General features: G+C 36.5%; 2 protein-coding genes across 8 annotated transcripts in view; one reads left to right on the top strand and one right to left on the bottom strand.

The window, feature by feature from the left end:
* The window catches only part of VPS13A (vacuolar protein sorting 13 homolog A), a 119016-nt gene extending 110739 nt beyond the window's left edge, over nt 1–8277 (top strand). For both annotated transcript variants that reach the window (XM_083817643.1, XM_083817642.1), the window contains 4 exons: nt 1385–1470; nt 2115–2238; nt 4861–4935; nt 7286–8277. In XM_083817643.1, coding sequence (XP_083673769.1) covers nt 1385–1470; nt 2115–2238; nt 4861–4935; nt 7286–7336 — 336 coding nt within the window. In that variant the 3' untranslated portion in view covers nt 7337–8277. The remainder of the gene's footprint in view (nt 1–1384; nt 1471–2114; nt 2239–4860; nt 4936–7285) is intronic.
* Nucleotides 2272–18831, bottom strand: part of LOC310889727 (guanine nucleotide-binding protein subunit alpha-14) — a 91020-nt gene continuing 74460 nt past the window's right edge. For 4 of the 6 annotated variants that reach the window (XM_083817645.1, XM_083817648.1, XM_083817650.1 and 1 more), the window contains 3 exons: nt 18413–18542; nt 16581–16734; nt 14332–15610 (listed from right to left, as the gene is read on the bottom strand). In XM_083817645.1, coding sequence (XP_083673771.1) covers nt 15420–15610; nt 16581–16734; nt 18413–18542 — 475 coding nt within the window. In that variant the 3' untranslated portion in view covers nt 14332–15419. Of the gene's footprint in view, nt 4146–13346; nt 14103–14331; nt 15611–16580; nt 16735–18412; nt 18543–18831 lie in introns of those variants that run through there. The other 2 variants (XM_083817646.1, XM_083817647.1) reach the window with 2 other exon arrangements.

Below are 18831 nucleotides of genomic sequence, written 5' to 3'. Positions count from 1 at the left end.
GAAAGAAAACAGTTTTCCAAGCCCTTAATTATTCCTTGCTTCTGCCTTTCTTTTTGCTGTATTCACACTGCTCTTGACGCTAGATTTTGCGCTAATAAACTCAAGCAATGACTTACATAGGTAGGCATGTGATCACTAGTTGTGGTTTTGCAGCCCAACAGGTTTGGGGAGAGGAAAGTAATCTGAATTTTCTGATATGCTGTTCATGTGCTTTCTAGAAAGCTTTCTTTTAGGAACGTGTTACTGAAAGGTTCTTGTGTTCCATTCATGAAAGAATCAGCATTTTTGAGGGAAGGCATCATTTGTTGAAAAATGTTTGTGTGAAGTTGTCTCCGCTGTCAGATTTCCAGTCTTAGTGTAGACCTCGTTAAATGTCCGTATCATTTTCCAGTGTTAATGAATACTCATTTAATGGTTTTGTCATTTTGACTGTAGTGAGATCTAACATACACGTTTTAAAATATTCCCATACATATCTGAAACAATATGTTTATAGTTAACTGTTTATTGAATCATACTGCTTTATACTAATCTATATTTACTTCCAATTTGTAACAGATAGGAAGCAGGCAGGCAGTTGGAACTGTTGTTACTCCTAACTGAGATGCACCAATCTTGATTTGGTCACTAATCTGATCACTCGTTGCTTGGAAAGTCAGAAATCTCATGGTTGCCTAGTCATGTTAAAATTATAGACCCTCTATTTCTAAAAAATATACTTAATCTGATGTCATTGATATTTTAAATTTAATGACTAGTAAAAAATATTCAGCTACAATATTCACAGAAATTAAAAAAAAAAAAAAAGGATTAAGCAAGTTCAGAGGAAAATGAAAGAATACAGAAGAATGTTAAGCATTACCTTAAGTGTGTCATTAAGTATAACTGTATATATGGTAAGTGGGTTTTTGTAGGCAGTTAAGTATAGATTTAACCTAGGGCTAGTGACTCCGGTGTTTTGGTGATGATTCTATGTAAAAATTAGGAAACGAGTCCTCCTTAGTTGTATTTTGACTGTACTGATTTCTTGTGTTGTCTTTGAACTGTATTAGCAGAAGTTTGGAATGTAGCAATAGTATATAGAAAACTGAGTCCTGAAATCTTTGGGGAAATTAAATTGTTCCTTGCCAGTTTTTGTTAGGATTGATTTCTGTTTGCACAGCTGCATTTCCAGGGACCAAATAATTCTATATAATTATATATTATATAGCTGTCACAGATCTGTTAGTCACATTTTGACTTACGAAAGTAGTTTCTTTAAAAGTATGTGGTATATTCTTTGTTATAATTTATACTTTTGGGCGATAAATACATTTAAAACAAAAATTAATACATTAATTTTGTACTAGCATATTCAAAGCTGTAAAACTTCTATCTCTTTTAGAAAATTGAAAATGGAAGATTTGCAAAACTCAGATATATTGCACATGCTATGGTCAACAGTACAGATCTGTTAATGGTGACAAAGAGGTAAACTTTTGGCTATGAATAAGTACTTAAAACTCTATCATCAAAAATGTGTATGCCTTAATTCTTGATCAGTAACTAGGCTTTGATGTGTCTATCATTACAAATGTAGATACAATAATGATTAAGGCATGTCTATTGTGCTTCTAATTATCTTATTCAACAGCAGCATTTTTCATGATAGGAGTAGGTTATTTGAGTGTCATAGTAATTTTGCTATTTAAGGAGAAAAAAGAATGTTGTGCTTCTGGTTTCTGTAACTAAGATGTGTTTTTAAATTTGGTTAGGTTGAAGTTAAAACTATGGGATTCACTTCAGTTAGCACTTTAAAGGAAAATGGATGATAAAGGAGCGGAGAATCAGTAATGTCTAACAGTAGAGTATCAGTCATCCTTCATAAATGAAAAGTCTTTACAACATTTTTTAGAAACACAGCTACAAATACTGTTATGCTCTTGCTATGAAACAATATTTTATGTAAGAGGACGTTCAAAATTCAGACTTTCAGAAAGCATGCTGTATAGTTATATATAGTTAGACGAGAACTGTAGTGAAACAATGTATGGCTTCACTAGATCTAGTGTAACTTGAAAACTTAAGTATTTTTACATTAATTATTAAATTATAATTTTTTTTCTCTTGTCTAGTGGCGTCTTATTTGTAACAAAAGGGACATTTGGACAGTTGACATGTGAATGGCAATACACTTATGATGAATTTACTAAAGAACCATTCATTGTTGATGGTAGAAGATTACGCATTGAAGCAAAGGTATATTAACCTGATCGTGTTTTGTTCTCTTTTTGTGTTCGTTTATAATATTGAACTTTGAACTCCTGATCTGTCTTCTAGTTGAGATGCACTTATAGGTAGAAGGGAGTTGAAATTTGGCATTGGGAACTTACTATCTTCTGACTGTTTTAAGCAGAATGCTAACTGGGTGTTTGATTATTCCTCGAGTCCTAGGGATTTTATGTTGGTCTGCACCGGTTTGTCTGAAATTTCCAAATTTCATACTTTGGAAAATGGTGATCGCAGTGGTTTTACTCAGGTGGGCAGCGGAGCTCCACCACAACTGCTCTCTTACTTTTCCTACTCAAAGGGAAGTGGGGAGAAAATACAGTAAAAAGGTCTCAAGGGTTGAGATACGGGTGGGGAGATCGCTCAACAGTTCTCATCGAGGGCAAAACAGACTCAGCACAGGGAAATTAGTAAGATTTATTGCCTATTACTAACAAGCTAGAGAAGTGAGAAACAAAGAAAACAAACTAAAAACACCTTCCTCCCATCTTCCCTCTGTCACCTCCTCCCCCCAGACAGTGCAGGGGAAAGGGGGATGGGGATTGTGGTCAGCCTATAGCACTTTGCTGCTGCCACTCCTTCATGGTCACTCTGCCATGTGGGGCAGTCTCTCCTTGTGGGGTCCCTCCCAGCTGATGCCGTCCTTCCCAAACTGATTCTGCATGGGCTTCCCGCAGGCAGCAGCTCCTCAAGAACTGCTCAAAATAGGGGTTAGTACCATGGGGTACCTCCCCCATCCTTCAGGAGCAAACTGCTCCAACATGGGTCCCCCACAGGCAGCATCTCCCACCAGATCCCCTGTGTGGTCCCCTCTCCACGGGCTGCAGCTCCGGCCCGGGGCCTGCTCCTGCGGGGGCTCTCCATGGGCCGCAGCCTCCTCCAGGCCACCTCCACCTGCTCCTCCGGGGGCTCCTCCACGGGCTGCAGCGTGGAGATCTGCTCCGTGTGGGACCCATGGGCTGCAGGGGGACAGCCTGCTCCACCAGGTGCCTCTCCACAGGCCTCAGGGGAACTGCTGCTGCCTGCCTGGAGCACCTCCTGCCCTCCTGCTGCACTGACCTTGGGGTCTGCAGGGCTGGTTCTTACTCCTCACTCTCCCAGCTGCTGTTGCCCGGCAGTTTTTTTTCCCTTTCTTAAATCTGATCTCCCAGAGGCACAAACAACGTCGCTTACTGGCTCAGCTCTGGGCAGCAGCAAGTCCCTCTGGAGCCAGCTGAAACTGGTCCTTATCTAACAAGGGTCAGCTTCCGGATTCCTCTCACAGAGGCCACGTATCTGTAGCCCCCCACTACCAAAACCTTGCCACGTAAACCTGCTGCAGTGATACAGCAAAACTTTCTCAGAAGGTTGGAGAATATTTTTATTATACACTCTAGTACTCATGCCAATATGTGGAAGTCTTCCCTATTGCCTTCCCAAAGATTCAAATGTATCAAACCAATCCATCTTCATGTGCTATGCTTCAAGGATTTTTTCCTCCATTTGTTAATTATTTGTTAATTAAGTTAATCAAAAATACAATAAGGTGTTAATGTCTTCTTAAAAACCACGATGACAAGTGCTTTCCAATTCAAGTTGAAGAATGTTGTTCTCAGTTGTGATTTTTCATGAAAACAAACAAAAAAAAACCTTCCCTGGTAAATTGTGAAAGGAGAATAAGGAGAGAGATGAGCACTGATGACTGAAACAGAGGCAATATTCCTTAAAAAAAAAAAAAAAAAAAAAAAGATAAAATCTTGAATTCTTGTTGAGATGGTAACTGAAAATAATTTGAATCAATAAATTTTGCTGTCAGGGAGTTGGTTTGTTTCTGTTTTATTAAGTTTCATGTGTGTAATCGTTGAATCTTGGATGTCAGGACAGTCCTGATGTTTTACCTGCAAAGAACAAAGTCATTCAGTATTTCACTCAGATTGTTTGTTTCTATTGCAGAGCATAAAAGGCAGAGCCACATTGTTTTGGAATCTTCCAAACTGGATTTCTGACTGCAAATCAACTTTTGCAGGGTGAAATCCTACCATAATTCTTAGTTTCTACCATTTCAAACAATGCTGAATAACACATCTTTATCCAGTATTTCAGGGTCCGTTCAAATGTCTGCAGTATGTTCTTCATTGAAATCTGTGGTTGAAAAGTGTTATTTTGCGAATCATTGCCCATGTTTTATTTCTAAGCCTAGATTATTATATTCAGTATCTAAGACCACTGCTGGAAAATCAGTACCAGTAGAATGCCAACCTAGGTAATAGCTTGAAGGAGGATAAAAAGATATTAGCATAGGGTACTGAATTTTGTTACCCCGTACTCCATTATTTGCATTCCATTCCTACTTTGCAGGCCAGTCTCCAGCAACTCCGTGATATAGAAAGAGGTTTGTTGCTGTTGGTATGTTCAAGTCCACTGTGTTTTCAGGCAGAAAATGATGTTTCTCAGGGTGTGTGCATGTGATGTGAACATACTCAGATTAGTGTGATGGGTACATGATGCTTGGTGCTCTCTAAACTATAGCTGCCTTAATGGTAAATAACTTCTTACACATGAAGTTTGAAGAAACTAACTCTACAATTACCTAATTACTTTTTTTTTTTTTAGGAACGAGTAAAGTCTGTGTTCCATGCCAAAGAATTTGGAAAAATTATTAATTTTAAAAGTCCAGAGGATGCTAAGGTAAAATCAAAATATTATTACAATTATCCAGTGTTGCATTTGGCTTAAAAAGTGAAAAAAAATATTCTTAACCTTGAGTGTTGAAAATAAAATGTTTCATACTTGGTACTCTCTCCCATTGGACATGATCTCTCCTAACTGAGAGATCAATTGAGATCGTGTTTTAGACCCTGCAGCTCTTTAAAGCTTGTGTTTACAGTGTGAAATACCAGCTCCTTCCACTTTCTTATGCTTATAAAAATTCTCATCAGTCATATAATGCACATCATCTCCCTAGTGTCTCTGATAAATCTTAGTTTATAAATCTGACTACATCTACAAGCATAATGGTTGCTGATTTAGCGGATGAAGATACAAAGTTTCTGGGAATGTATGTAAAAGGTATATAATTTAAAAAAAAAAAAAGAGTGAATTGGAGTGTTTCAGTATAAGCCAGAGTGCTACAATGTGTATAGGGGATTCTCTAGTTTTAGTTTCCATACAATTATTATGAAACTGTTCTCTGTTTAAAATTCAGTATTTCCACACAGGCCTTAAACAGATGGAAATAGCAATGATCTATTCATTACTGAATTTCAGAAATACTCAATCCAAACACCAAACTTATACTTACTTTTATCTTTGGAATTATAACTGTCAGACAGCTGATTTAATAGTACTGCTAATGAAAGTAAGCAATTGAGAATATGAATTAAAATAGTAAGATTTAGTAGAACAATATTTGTAAACTACCCCCAGAACTTAAGTTTAAGAATGAGGAAAAATCTTAACAGAGAATCAAATAGCTTATTTGATATATGATGTTATAAGAATTAGATACGTTCTATATGATCTCTTCATTTTGACATCACTAGTTTTCACTGCAACAGAGTGGTTCAGGTCTGTTACCAGCACTATGAGTTAGCAAGGTTGCTAAAGTTCCGTCATATTTTTAATCAGTGTGAATCATTATTTTCACAAAGAATAAATTAATCTTGTATATATGCACACCTGTGGAATATGGTACCCTGGGTTCAAGCTTTGAAACAGTCTGTGAAAGCTGCATCTACTCGACAGTTTGTTGCTTTTTTTTTTTTTGGCAAGGGTAGTTTACAACTGCAGCTGAGTGATACCTTTTGACTCTTAGCTCAAAAAGAATCACGAATACTATCAAGGTGTTTGAGAGCCCATTACTGAATTTTACTTCTCTTGTACTCTATAGAGGTACTGAGCTCCTTTTTTTTTTTTTTTAAGCAGCACTGTTGTGGACCGTGAATCACGTTATGCATACTATAAGTGTTTAAGCAAGGAAAAGAAAGCAGAAAAAACTGCATACTTTTCATTAAAATGTTGGTTTGCTTATTTTTCAGAAAGGTCCAAGCACCTCACACACAAAACCAACAGGAATGCAGATGTGAGGGGGTAAAAGTTCCTTGTCAGACAGACTTGGTACAGACTGTACTTATATCTTAGTGAAGGAATACTTAAAAGTTTCATCAAGAAATTCTGTCAGGGTCTTAGGGGCTGTCCTACTGAAAGTAAGATGTCTTTGAGAGTTCCTTCTGGGCTGTCTAGCCTACAGCTCACTTCTACAAATGTTAAATTTGTGCTTGTATATATAGAGTGAAGACACCAAGGCAAGCGTTTTAGGAACAGTAAAAATGAAACTGAGACCCTTCACAGTAAGGAGTATGAGGTCACTTCAGAGACACTGCTTAGTGAATTTACCCCCCTTTTCAGTCTAGAGGACACTGACATAGAAAAACCTAGTTCTAGAGTTCCCAGAGTTCCGAGTCCTAGTGTAGTGTCCTAGAGTTCTGCATCTGTGAGAAGTGCCACATTTCTCTTCCGTGTTCAGCAAATATGAGAATTTGAAATTCATGAAAAGAAACCGAGTAGATGAGAAAAGCTTTTTTTCTATAAATGATTGTATTATCACATTGCTGCAAGATATTCTTGTCCACTGTCTTCTGTTATCCTTGGTTTTATAGTGTCGTATGGGACTAGATGCATCTGGTGTTGTAGACCAGTGCAGAGGGTTAATAATAATGTGCATGAAATAATGATTTCATTTACTTTTGTAAAGTATTATTCATTGAAATGTAGTCCAGGAAACTGAACTATCAACCTAGGCAGCTTAACTAGTTGTGGTATTCAATGTTGTCATGTCAGATATTGGTACTTCAATGCCTCCATTTTCGTGTGAGAAAATCAGGCATTTATAATCTACAGTAGAATTTTAAGTACTGTGTTAAAACTTGGGGAGGGAGCAGGTAGTGAATTGTGTGGCCATCCCAACCATATTTGCAGCTGCTCTACATGGTTTTTACTTAAGGATACATTTTCATTATTTCCTTTTCCTTTCACACAGTGGATCCTTTCTAAACTGGAAGAAGTGAGAGAGAATCAGCCAAAATCATAACGAATTTAGAAGCACCAAGATATGAAGAACACTGAACAGCTACCTTCTAGTTTCCTTTGTACAAGTAGAACTATATGCATAGTAACAACAAAATTTAAAAAAAAAAGAGGGTGGGGAGTGCGGGGGTGGATTGATGAAATTATTTGTGGTCACTCCAGTCTACAGATACATCACAAAAGTAGCTGCTATTAAGTTTAAAGAAAAAACTCCAGTGATCAAATAATTTTGCCAAGTTTCAGCTTCTTGGATTTTTTTTTTACTTTATAGATTTCATTTTACTTAAACATTTTTATTTTTTTTTTCAAGGTACAGTTTTAAATGAATTTGTTTTACCATTACATTTGGCACTGAAGCTGAATTCTGAAATAATTCTTTTGGTACTATCCAGAGCAAATCTTTTGGCTTTGGAAAATCAATATTTAGTTTCTGTCTTCGTTTTCTTAAGACTTGAGGCTGTGTTGAAATTCAAGCTTCTTTTGAAGGAAATGTTAACTTAATCATCATTAGTCTTACAATTCAAATTCTAAGAAGGTGTCTGTTCACCAGAAAAGCCTAATTTAGATGATCACAGGAGGGGCTGCATAGTTACCAAATATTTTCTTTTTGTAAACGAATAGACCAGGTCACGAAGGATTTACATTACAATATCACTTTTAGTGTAAACTTTTTTATATCCTACTCAAGGAAATGTTGCAGCACCTTTATCATTATTCAACGAAAATATAACAGTTTACAAAAACTTATAATGGGGATAATTAATATATGTCTGCACTAGAAATATGAATTAAAGCTTATTATTCTAAATAAATGTTATTAACAGATTTGCAACTGAAGAAGGAAGTTTTGAGGTTATAAGGGCACTGTTGCATACCAAATATATGCCTTGGATATTGTGTGCTAAGCAAGTGGCAAATAAAGTCAGATTTATATTAAATAATAAATACAGTATTTCACAGTTGCGTTTTTCAACTCTTTTTACCTAATGGAACGTTTTTGTTTCATATCCAGACAGTAGAACTTTAATCAGGAGAGCCTGAAGCTGTGTGATACTACTTACTTCTTAGATGTGTTAGTCATAATATTGTTGAGTGGCTGATTACCGTGGTTGATGTAAAAAATTCAGGAAACAATGCAGTGTTAGGTAAAGGTTTCCATAAATTCCCAAATCAAAGTCTTCAGAATTTCTGGTATATATATAGTCAGTATCCACTGCCAAAATATTCTTTCCAAACAATTGTTTGGAATGCATATATCTGTGGGATTTAATTATTCTGACACTGCCAGTGGTGCTTGTGAGATCCAAGTTGTTGCATTATTGTAAAATCTAGAATGACTAGCATGCTAACCTGCAATTGCAGTTCCTTAGTTTACTGTAAGTCTTGTCTTAGGTGTTAAGTAACCAGTTAGTTGTTTACAAAATACAGATGATTTTTTTAATTTTTCCCATAAATTGCAAAGTGAATCAAAAGATTATATGTGAATTCTGAACTATGACAATGACTGTTACTCCGCTCGTTTATACAACAGATACCAAAAGTGTTAACTCAGGTTATATTCATGCAAAAATAAGAGAATACTTTGCCTTAGGTAGTACTGTCATTAGGTGCACTGAATAACATTCCACATCCATATTTTTTTTAAATCAATCATATTTAATCATAGGCATGATAGTTCAATTTATTTAGTTCAATTTATTTATTTTGCCAACAAACTCGTGATTCTCAAACCTCAACTGTCTCTTCAGTAGTATTTGAGCAATTTAATCATTAATGTTGTTTAATTTAGTTTAAATTTTAAATATGTGTGTCTGTGGTTAAGCTTATGTTTCTGGAAAACAAAACAATTCCCCCAAAGTTTCAATTTTTCTATGAAGTATAAATTATTTTGAGCTCCTGTGCTGACTAGAGCTGTTAACATGAGAACTAGAACAGTGGAAGTGTGCTGGTCTGATCTACATCCAAAATGTTTGAAAGTCAATGTGGGATGTTTCACCACCTCCCTCCTTGTCTTAGCTTTTAATGACAACATGATTTTCTCTAGCTCAATTTTTTCTAGTCAGTAAATGGTATCTTTTTCCTTTGCTTTTTCATATGCTTTCTCCATACAGTCATGAATCAATTTTGCCATTTCTCAGCAGACATCAGTTGTCTCTGTTTTAACTGTAAATCAACTTGGAAAGAGGAGAAAAGTATTCAGAATTATGCTGTTGCGTACCTTAATGGATTGCTGAAAATTATTTTAGATGTCCACTCTGGTGTGCCTCATTCCATATTTCATTTTTTTCAACAAGAAAGTAGAACAGATGTATTAATTTTTATTGAATATGTATATGCAATTATACAAGGGAATCTCAACAAAAATAAAAATGTAGGTATCTAAATCTGTCCACTGTAGTGCCTAAAAGTATACTATGGCCTTTGTTGAAGAATGGTTTCTATTCTGGGCAAATGTTACCTAAACTTAAATCCTTTAAAAAATGTCATTTAGATTCCCAGTAGTAGCTTATTACTGGTTAGACTTCCCTCTCTGAAAGGAATGATCAAAAGTAGAATTGAAGATGGTGACGAAAAGTACTGCTGGGTGCAGGTGACCGGATTATGCAGTGTTCTAAAATGAGCAGGGCACATTGCTAAAACAATTGTTTGCACCTTTTTTTTTTTTTTTCAGCTGCATGGCTTTGCATGGCATGGCTTTTTTGTTTCCACCCTCTGCCCTGCTTTCCCCCCCAGCCCATCCCAGTCTCCTCCCCACTGACAATAAAGTAAAACTGAATTTTATTTGACTGGAATTTGATTATTGTTTGTTTTCCATATATGTTGCATTAATAGCTGTGTGTTTTTGTTTTTTAATTTATTTACGAGTGACACATTCAAAATCTGGTGAGTAGAAATTGACAAATGAAGTCAAATCGTATCTCTGAGAACACAGGGTCAAGCTTCTGTTCCAGCAATACAGATGTTAGTCTTTACCTTTGTAAGGACAGATTTAATTACTAGATTTATATATATATATATATATATATATATATAATTTCCCTCTGGTGTAATCTTTTTCTCTTGATACATTGAAAAAACGTAGGTGGTATTGCCAAATCACCAGCTTCTTATGAAATCATCTTTATTTTTCCAAAAAATTATGTGCATATGCCATTGACTATTTATTATCTGTACCATTTCAAAAAAAAATACACTCACATATCAAAAATCACTAAGATATTTTGTTCCTTTTGAGTTATTTTTAGTAAATATATCTGCAAATAACATTAAATATCATAGACTAGTCAACACAAGAATACTACTGCTATGTAATGGTAGTTAAAATTTAACACAGCACAGTCCTGAATATCAAGTTCAAACCCTCAGTTTTCTAATTATTCTGCTGATGTAAAACAGTTTCAATAAATGTCCCATACGTTAATAGGATTGTTCAGTCTTGTGGCTTGTTTGTAAATATTTCCATACTATGTTTAAACTGATATTATGTCTGATTTGTATGTATTTCCTGGTCTTGTGTTAGCCTCAAGAATTAGATTATTCTGCAAACTATTCAGACTTCTCTTACCCTTCTTAAGCTTTTTACATTTGAATTCCAGAAAAGAACAATCTAAAGACTGCATTGCTTGGAGTCATGTAAGTGTTGTACAAGGCAAGAGTCTGCAGTGTTTCTTCAGCAAATCATACAATTCTACTATTTATTTATTTATTTATTTATTGATTAAAGTCTCCCTTCTACGATAGGGTTACAGCATTGGTGGAGAGGGGAAGAGCAGCTGATGTCATCTACCTGGACTTGTACAAAGTATTTGGCACTGTCCCTCATCATATCCTTGTCTCTAAACTGGGGACACAAGGATTTGATGGATGGACCTCTCAGTGGGTAAGGAATTGGCTGGGTGGTTATACTCAAAGAGTTGTGGTCAACAGCTTGATATCCAGGTGGAGACCAGGGATGAGTGGTGTTCCTCAGGGGTTAGTATTGAGACAGAGTTGTTTAACATATTTGTTGGTGACATGGACAGTGAGATCGAGTGCACCCTCAGCAAGTTTGCCAGTGACACGAAGCTGAGTGGTGCGGTCGACAGGCTGGAGGGAAGGGATCTGGACAGGCTTAAGAGGTGGGCCTATATGAACCTCATGAGGTTCAACACGGCCAAGTGCAAGGTTCTGCATCTGGGCTGGGACAATCCCCAGCACAAATACAGGCTGGGTGGAGAATGGATTGAGAGCAGCCCTGGGGAGAAGGACCTGGGGATGTTCGCTGATGAGCAGCTCAATGTGAGCCAACAATGAGCGCTTGCAGCCCAGAAAGCCAGCCATATCCTAGGCTACATCAAAGGAAGCGTGACCAGCAGGTCGATGGAGGTGATTCTTTCCCTCTGCTTTGCTCTAATGAGACCCCACCTGGAGCACTGCATTCAGCTATGGGGCCCCAGCACAAGGAGGACATGAACCTGTTAAGACTGGGTCCAGAGGAGGTCCATGAGGATGATCAGAGGGCTGGAGTATCTTTGTTGTAAAAACAGGCTGAGGGAGTTGGGATTGTTCAGCCCGGAGAAGAAAAGGCTCTGGGGAGACCATATAGCATCCTTCCAATATGTAAAGGAAGTCTAAGGGAAAGCAGGGGAGGGACTCTTTGTCAGGGAGTGTAGTGACAGGACAAGGGGGGAATGGCTTTAAACTAAAAGAGGTTAGATTTAGATTAGACGTGAGGAGGAAATTCTTTACTCAGAGGGTGGTGAAGCACTGGCAGTTGCCCAGAGAAGCTGTGGATGCCCCATCCTTGGAAGTGTTCAAGGCCAGGCTGGATGGGGCTTTGGGCAACCTGGTCTGGTGGGAGGTGTCCCTGCTCATGACAGTGAGTTGGAATGAGGTGATCCTTAAGGTCCTTTCCAACCCAGACCATTCTATGATCCTGCTCTGTTGATTCTGTAGTGACTAATTCTTACTGAAGATGCAGCAAAAACTGAAGGAGTATCATTGTATCCAGTATCAATGAAACATTCACCTCTCAGGAGCTAAGGATATGTGTGTGTCAAGTCTCTAACAATTAATTACTGACTTTTTTTATGTTGATCAATTTATCTAAAACTACATAGGATGGCTTTAAGGTTTGATTTTACTAAAAAGCTTTTAGTTTAAAGTTACTAAAACCAGCCAGGGTGATGGAGCTGTCCATCTTACTATATTGTGCATATTATTTCTGAAATTAGTTCAGAACTGTGAAAAGGCTTGTGTTTGTTTGTTTGTTTTTTACTTAAAGCATTGGGTCCATATATTTCAGAAGAACCTGTTTATTACATGTAGGAACTGTTGGTGAAAAATACTGCTAACATGCACCATGTATTTGCGATTGTTCCTGATGCAATGCAAAGTCTGTTTCTGACTTGACTTTTATGTGTATCATGCTTGTCTCATGAAGCATGTCAAAACTGTACAAAGCATACTTCTGTTTTCATTCAGAAAACTTGCATTTATCATCATCTTATCTTGAAATGCAAATAGACATATTTTGTTTATGCTATTCTTGAATGTCTTATGCTTAGGTAACTGACACCTTTTTTCCTGCCTATAAATCTATTGCCCACTTAAAATTTGACTGTTATTGTTACCAGTGTCTTATTTTGGAATTTTATGGTCAGTATATGTATGTATATATATGCATCATCTAAGAGCTCATCATCTAGAGTCACGATTCTTGCTTTTGTGACAGTAGGTAGGATCTAAGTATCTATATTTACATTTACAGCAGACACGGGATTTTTATAAAGAGGTTTTTATTTTTTCCTGGGCAAATCTGGAACAAGAGTTCAAAATATTCCTGTAATACTTTGAAAGAGCAGTGAATTCCCTGTGAAGTCTCCTCCTACAAGGAGTAAAAAAATGTCCAGTGCCATTCATTCTTGTTAACTCATCATCCCCTGAGCAATATATCAATGGTTGAAACAAACGTGACTGCTGGAATAAGTATGGCGAGCTAGGACACTAATAGGCAAAAAGTGAGAAAACCTCAATTTTCATTTTGTTGGATTTTCACTTTGTGTATCAAACATGTAGAGAATTATGTGCAGAAGTGTGTCTGGGTAAGTGACTTTACAAAGGTTTTAAAGTGTTGGTTGAGAGGTGTTACAGAAAAGCTTGTACTGATGAGTCCTGTAAAATGCTAACTGTCTCACCATCTGCAGTGCTTGTTCTCCAGAAAAGCCTGACTCCCGGATTTCTGGTATGAAGGTACTCTTCAAATAGCCAGCAAATCTTGACTCAGATATGAAAGTGCTGAGAGTTTAAGTAGATGTTTTCCCAGGAGTTCCTACAGAGCTCAAAATTGGATCAAGAAGTTCAAGCACTTGGGCACTTTATGCTTTCCTCCATCAACTTTGCTTCCCTAGAAAAAGTTCATATTTCTGTTTCCATGTAATTGGAAGTTCTGAAGTAACTTTTGTTTTGTTTTGTTTTTTGTTTTGTTTTGTTTGAGCAAGAGTGTTTAGCAGAGGCACATTGGAAGAATTGTAATGTTGTTAATATTTTTAGAGAGGGTAGAGATAACATACTGGGAATTCAGAAGATATATGCAGAGTCTTGCTGCTGTATGCTGGACTTCCTGTTGCTCCTCCTTGGTCTTTTCTAGTCTGACAAGTGGTACTGTACCCTGCAGCACCTCATTTCATTGTATACTGCACTGTTCCCTCAGTGCTGATTATTGCCATAAAGCAGTATGGGCAAAACTGTAAAACAGTGTTAAGAACAGTCTTCTACAGCTTGTTCCAACGCTACAGAAAGAACAAATGAATCAAATGTTACAGGGTGTTTTCTCATTAAGAATTAAAAAAGAGCTCTGGACATACTTTATCTGTACTATTAGGCAAAAGGTAGCTGCGCTGTTGAATTTGTGATTCAGTAAACATCTTTTATGAACAGTGAAAGGTCAGGGTGTGCTTTTCACAGGAGTGAGCTGTGAGAGCTATTAATCCGGCTCAATACACAGAAACGTTATGCTGAAAATCAAATAATTTTAATTTTTCTGTGATGTATGGAAATCACTATTTCATATTGATTTTAAGAACCGTTGCTATAATACTGCTTGGAAAAATGGTATTGTCATTCATTTGTATACAAGAGAATCTTGGCATGTCTTTGGAGCTGAGTTAATGCTGGTAACAAGAGTTCAACTAAAACAATCCCTTTACTGGTGTTACGAGGTTAATTAATTAAATGCCAATTACTACCATGAGGTTTTGCAATGGGTAAAAAGGGTTTTCAAAATTGCTGGAGTTGGTCTGCCTAACATCTTCAGACACTGCTGGTCTGAGAATTTTTAATCAGATGAATAAGAATTGATCGAGGTATTAGTGATCCTGGCATCATTACTGGAGAAGTTTGTAGTTGGACAGTGCAAAGGGGATCACGTAATGGCTGGAAGTCTTTTGGAGGAGAGGTTTTACTGGTTTCTAATCCATGCAAAACTACCTGTGGAACTCAATAATGGGGAAAATGCAAAGTGTAAAAAGCAAGTTAATGCAAGTTACTTTACTGACTTGGAGGAATTTAAGGACTAGATTATCCACAGGCAGCTGTGTGGATAATCTTCCAGTTCCTGTGGCAGTGAATCCTGAGAACATTTACTAAACACATTTAACCCAGTCTTTTGACTGCGTTGCTCAGAACAATAATTAAAAAAATATCTAGCACTTTAAAATAACACTAACTTGCCATTTTTAAGGCATCACTGTTTGAAATTTTATAAGCTATGATTGAAAACGATAAGCTTAAAAAAAATGTTAGGAAGTACCACCTGGGCAGCAATGTAGTTACAAACATTCTTTTAAATATTCTTAATTCCCACAGCTGTCACAAATTAACTCACAGGCACAACTGGCATGGAAAATATGAAAAGAGATTTTTAAATGTATAGTTTACGAAGTAAATGTTGAAACTTAGTCTTTAAAGTTCTCCTAATCCATACTTCAGTAAATATAAAAACCTCTTCCCATTTCTGTAAATGGTATTTAAAAGACGCCGTTTTTTTAAATCAATAGAGGCTGTGCTATGAGTAAATCACACTCAGTGGATACAAGCACATTTTTAATTTAAACCAGATTGAACTCCCTCAGGTTTAGTTGCAGGATCGTGTCCTTGACAGCAGCAAAGACAAAACGAATATTTTCTGTGTCTGTGGCACAAGTGAAGTGGGAGTAAATTACTTTCTCCTTGTCGGGGTTCTGATCCTGATACAGCTTCAAAATGAAGTCTCTGGCAGCTTTGACATCTTGTTTAGGTCCTAGTCAAAAACACAATTGGTGCTTTTAAACAGTTGAAAACTATATAGGTCAGCAAAGAAATATGACAGTATATGAACAGCCTAACTTCATATTTAAATATGAAATAGCTATAAAGGCATACTCCCTTTTTTGGAATGTTCTCATTCATATGTTAGTGGGGCAAAAGATGCTGTAACACTGCTTAGTATAATGTGTGTGGGTTTTTTTAAAGTAAACCTTACAGTTCAAAGTAATTTGTTGTAATACCCTACACAACTGAAATTACCCAGCACATTTTAATAGTTTGCTACACTTGTAGCATCTCAAAAACCATGAGAGAAATTTTATAAAACACATGTAGTAAACAGCTTTCTCTTTAGCCAAGAAGGGGATCTGCGCTTCCTCTGTAGCTATGAAATCATTGCCACTCCTTTTTTAATTAGTTGAAGGATGTCTTGTAGAATACAATACTGTATTAAGTTATGGAGTATATCTGTGATTATTTTCTTCATTCTTTTGGGTGCTTTAATTATCAGTAATGTTTGTTAAGGAAAGTTATTCAGGATGTTTTTTAACTTTGAACTTTAGGTAGTTATAATAAATGCAAAATTATACTGTGGATTTTTACCATAGAAAGAGTTGGATTAATAACCATATTACCCAGGTTCCCCCCATATCTTGTCTCTTGACACTGAATATAGGTGGAAGAGATGCATCTGATAACTTAATAGTGACAATGCCATTCAAATGGTAACGGAGTGGCTGCAAGAAATGTCTCAAGAACCCATCTGCAATGGTTCAGTTAACAAACAAATTTTAAAAGCAACTGTAAAACTGAGTAACTTAAGATTGTATTTTAAAGGAGAGGGTAGAAAAGCAAAGATATGAAATATACTGCATAATTCCACTTTCCCTGCTACATTTAATGAGGAAAAGCTGATTTAAATATGGCTTTTATGTTTGTGAACATAGTCTGGAATAAATGCTTACCCGTGTATTCTGGAAAGTAACTAATTAGATCGGAATACATGATTTTCTCTTCTAGAAGATCTTTTTTATTTAAAAACAAAATGACTGAAGAATTCAGAAACCAGGGGTATGTAATGATAGTTTTAAATAAGGCCTTGCTTTCTTCCATTCGATTCTATAAGAACAAAAGTGAATATGAAGTTACACTCTCTAAAGAGTAGCATATACAAATCACATCAGCCAGAGATCATAAAGGTGTTTTTTTTTAAAGCTATTTTACAGTATATATGTGTGTGTGTGTGTATATATACAACCTTTATAAAGTGCAATCACAATTCACTGGTTTATTATTACTATTTGTTTACTGGGTTTTGGATCCCCCCCTATGAATGGCTTAATGGGACATGAAATCAAAGTAAGCCTTGATAATAATTTCTTTTTTTGATTTTTTGTGTGAATTAGTGAGTAGCCATGGACTGCTAAATGAAAGCCTTTGATGACTTTATAAGTGAGAATTGAAGCAGGCTGTATCTGATCTGTGATCTTGCTGATCTCTTCTCTCTGGTGACAGTGATAGGACCCAGAGGGGAGGAAATGGCATGGAGTTGTCGTGGAGCTGACAGGGGAGGGTCAGGCTGGTTATCAGGAAAAGGTTCTTCACCCAGAGGGTGGTTGGGCACTGGGACAGGCTCCCCAGGGCACAGGTCATGGCACCGAGCCTGCCAGAGTTCAAGAAGCGTTTGGACAATGCTCACAGACACATGGTCTGATTTTTTTTTTTTTGGTCCTGCGTGGAACCAGGAGTTGGACTCGATGATCCTTGTGGGTACCTTCCCACTCAGGATATCCAATGATTCTGCATTATAATATACCTAAAGGACAAGAGCATAGGTATTCCTCTATATTAATAATAAAGTCTGGTCATGTTGTTCATTTCAAGAAAGATCTTAGGAACAACACAGTTGGAGATTGCTGGTTGACATTTCTGAACACAAATTTGTGATGGAAGTCACTTTATTTACCATACAGACTTATGTCCAAAATGAACATAACAGAATATCCAAGACAGTGGAAGTAAAAATATTACTTACAGTTACCTATGTTCATTCATCAAAAGATGACAGAAAACTTTGAAGACTCATTCTAAACTACAATAAATGTTGTGACACTTCAGAAAGTGAAGTTAGGTTTGCTTTTCATAGTTCAAACAGATCTTTAGAAAATGATCTGATAAAGGCTTTGCCACTTTAGAGATCAAATGGTATTAAGAGTATCTGGACAACATTTTAAGTAATCCTCTAACTTTCAAGATGGAAAGCAACCATTATCAAAAATAATGCAATTCCATCTATGTGCTTTTCTCCCAAATTGTCTAGTATTTTCTTTTTTTTTGCATCGTTCTCTGCAACATCTGGCCACTGATGATGATGGCATTCTAGAACAGACAGAAGAACCCAACTAACATTTCTTAACCTTGGGAAAGAGGTAAATTTCAAGTTACTTTGTCTCAATTCTCCTTAATTTGGGTACAGGTTAATTCTGAAGTGTCAGGGACTTAAATAAATAAAACCCACAACTGTTTACAGTTGATTGAGGTAGTTTTACTTGTTTAGAGATACTGTTAATATTCATTTTTATACATCCTGAGGCATGGTTTAAATCATGTTTTTAAATTAGTTTCCTCTTCTTTTTTTCAGGTAGGCTGCTAATTTAATACAACCCAGGAAGCTGATCGAGCAGTCACAAATGTAGTTCTAGTATTTGCAAATGCTTTTATGAAAGACATGTAAATGCTGTCTTTCTTACAAAAGCACACACCTTTTTCTGTACATAATTTAGATATCCCCACTTACCTCATTGTCACATTCTGCCAAGACTTGATCGTATTCACTTAATGCAACTAAGAAAATGATGGAAGTAACACTTTCAAAACAATGAATCCACTTCCTTCTTTCTGACCTTTGGCCACCTACATCCACCATCCTGTTAAAGAAAAATACAGTCAACATTTTAGTCGTTTCCATAACATACTTTAAATATATCTAAAGGCCTTATAATAGCTCACCTACCTACGTTATGCTTGAACCATGAAGGTATATCTTATTTGTTCTGTTTAGTATTTAAATTCTATTCACTTGCTGAAGTGCCACAAATTTCACTGCACTTCACTGTAAGCACATAAAGCGTACATGCCATCTGAGGCACAATACAAATATAATGCTGTTTTATTGTTTTGGTAGAAATTTAAAGATATTTAAATAAATTTAAATAA

This window comes from Anser anser (assembly GCF_964211835.1).
Source record: "Anser anser genome assembly, chromosome: Z".
NCBI lineage: Eukaryota > Metazoa > Chordata > Aves > Anseriformes > Anatidae > Anser > Anser anser.
This window is presented reverse-complemented; position numbering and strand designations above follow the sequence as displayed.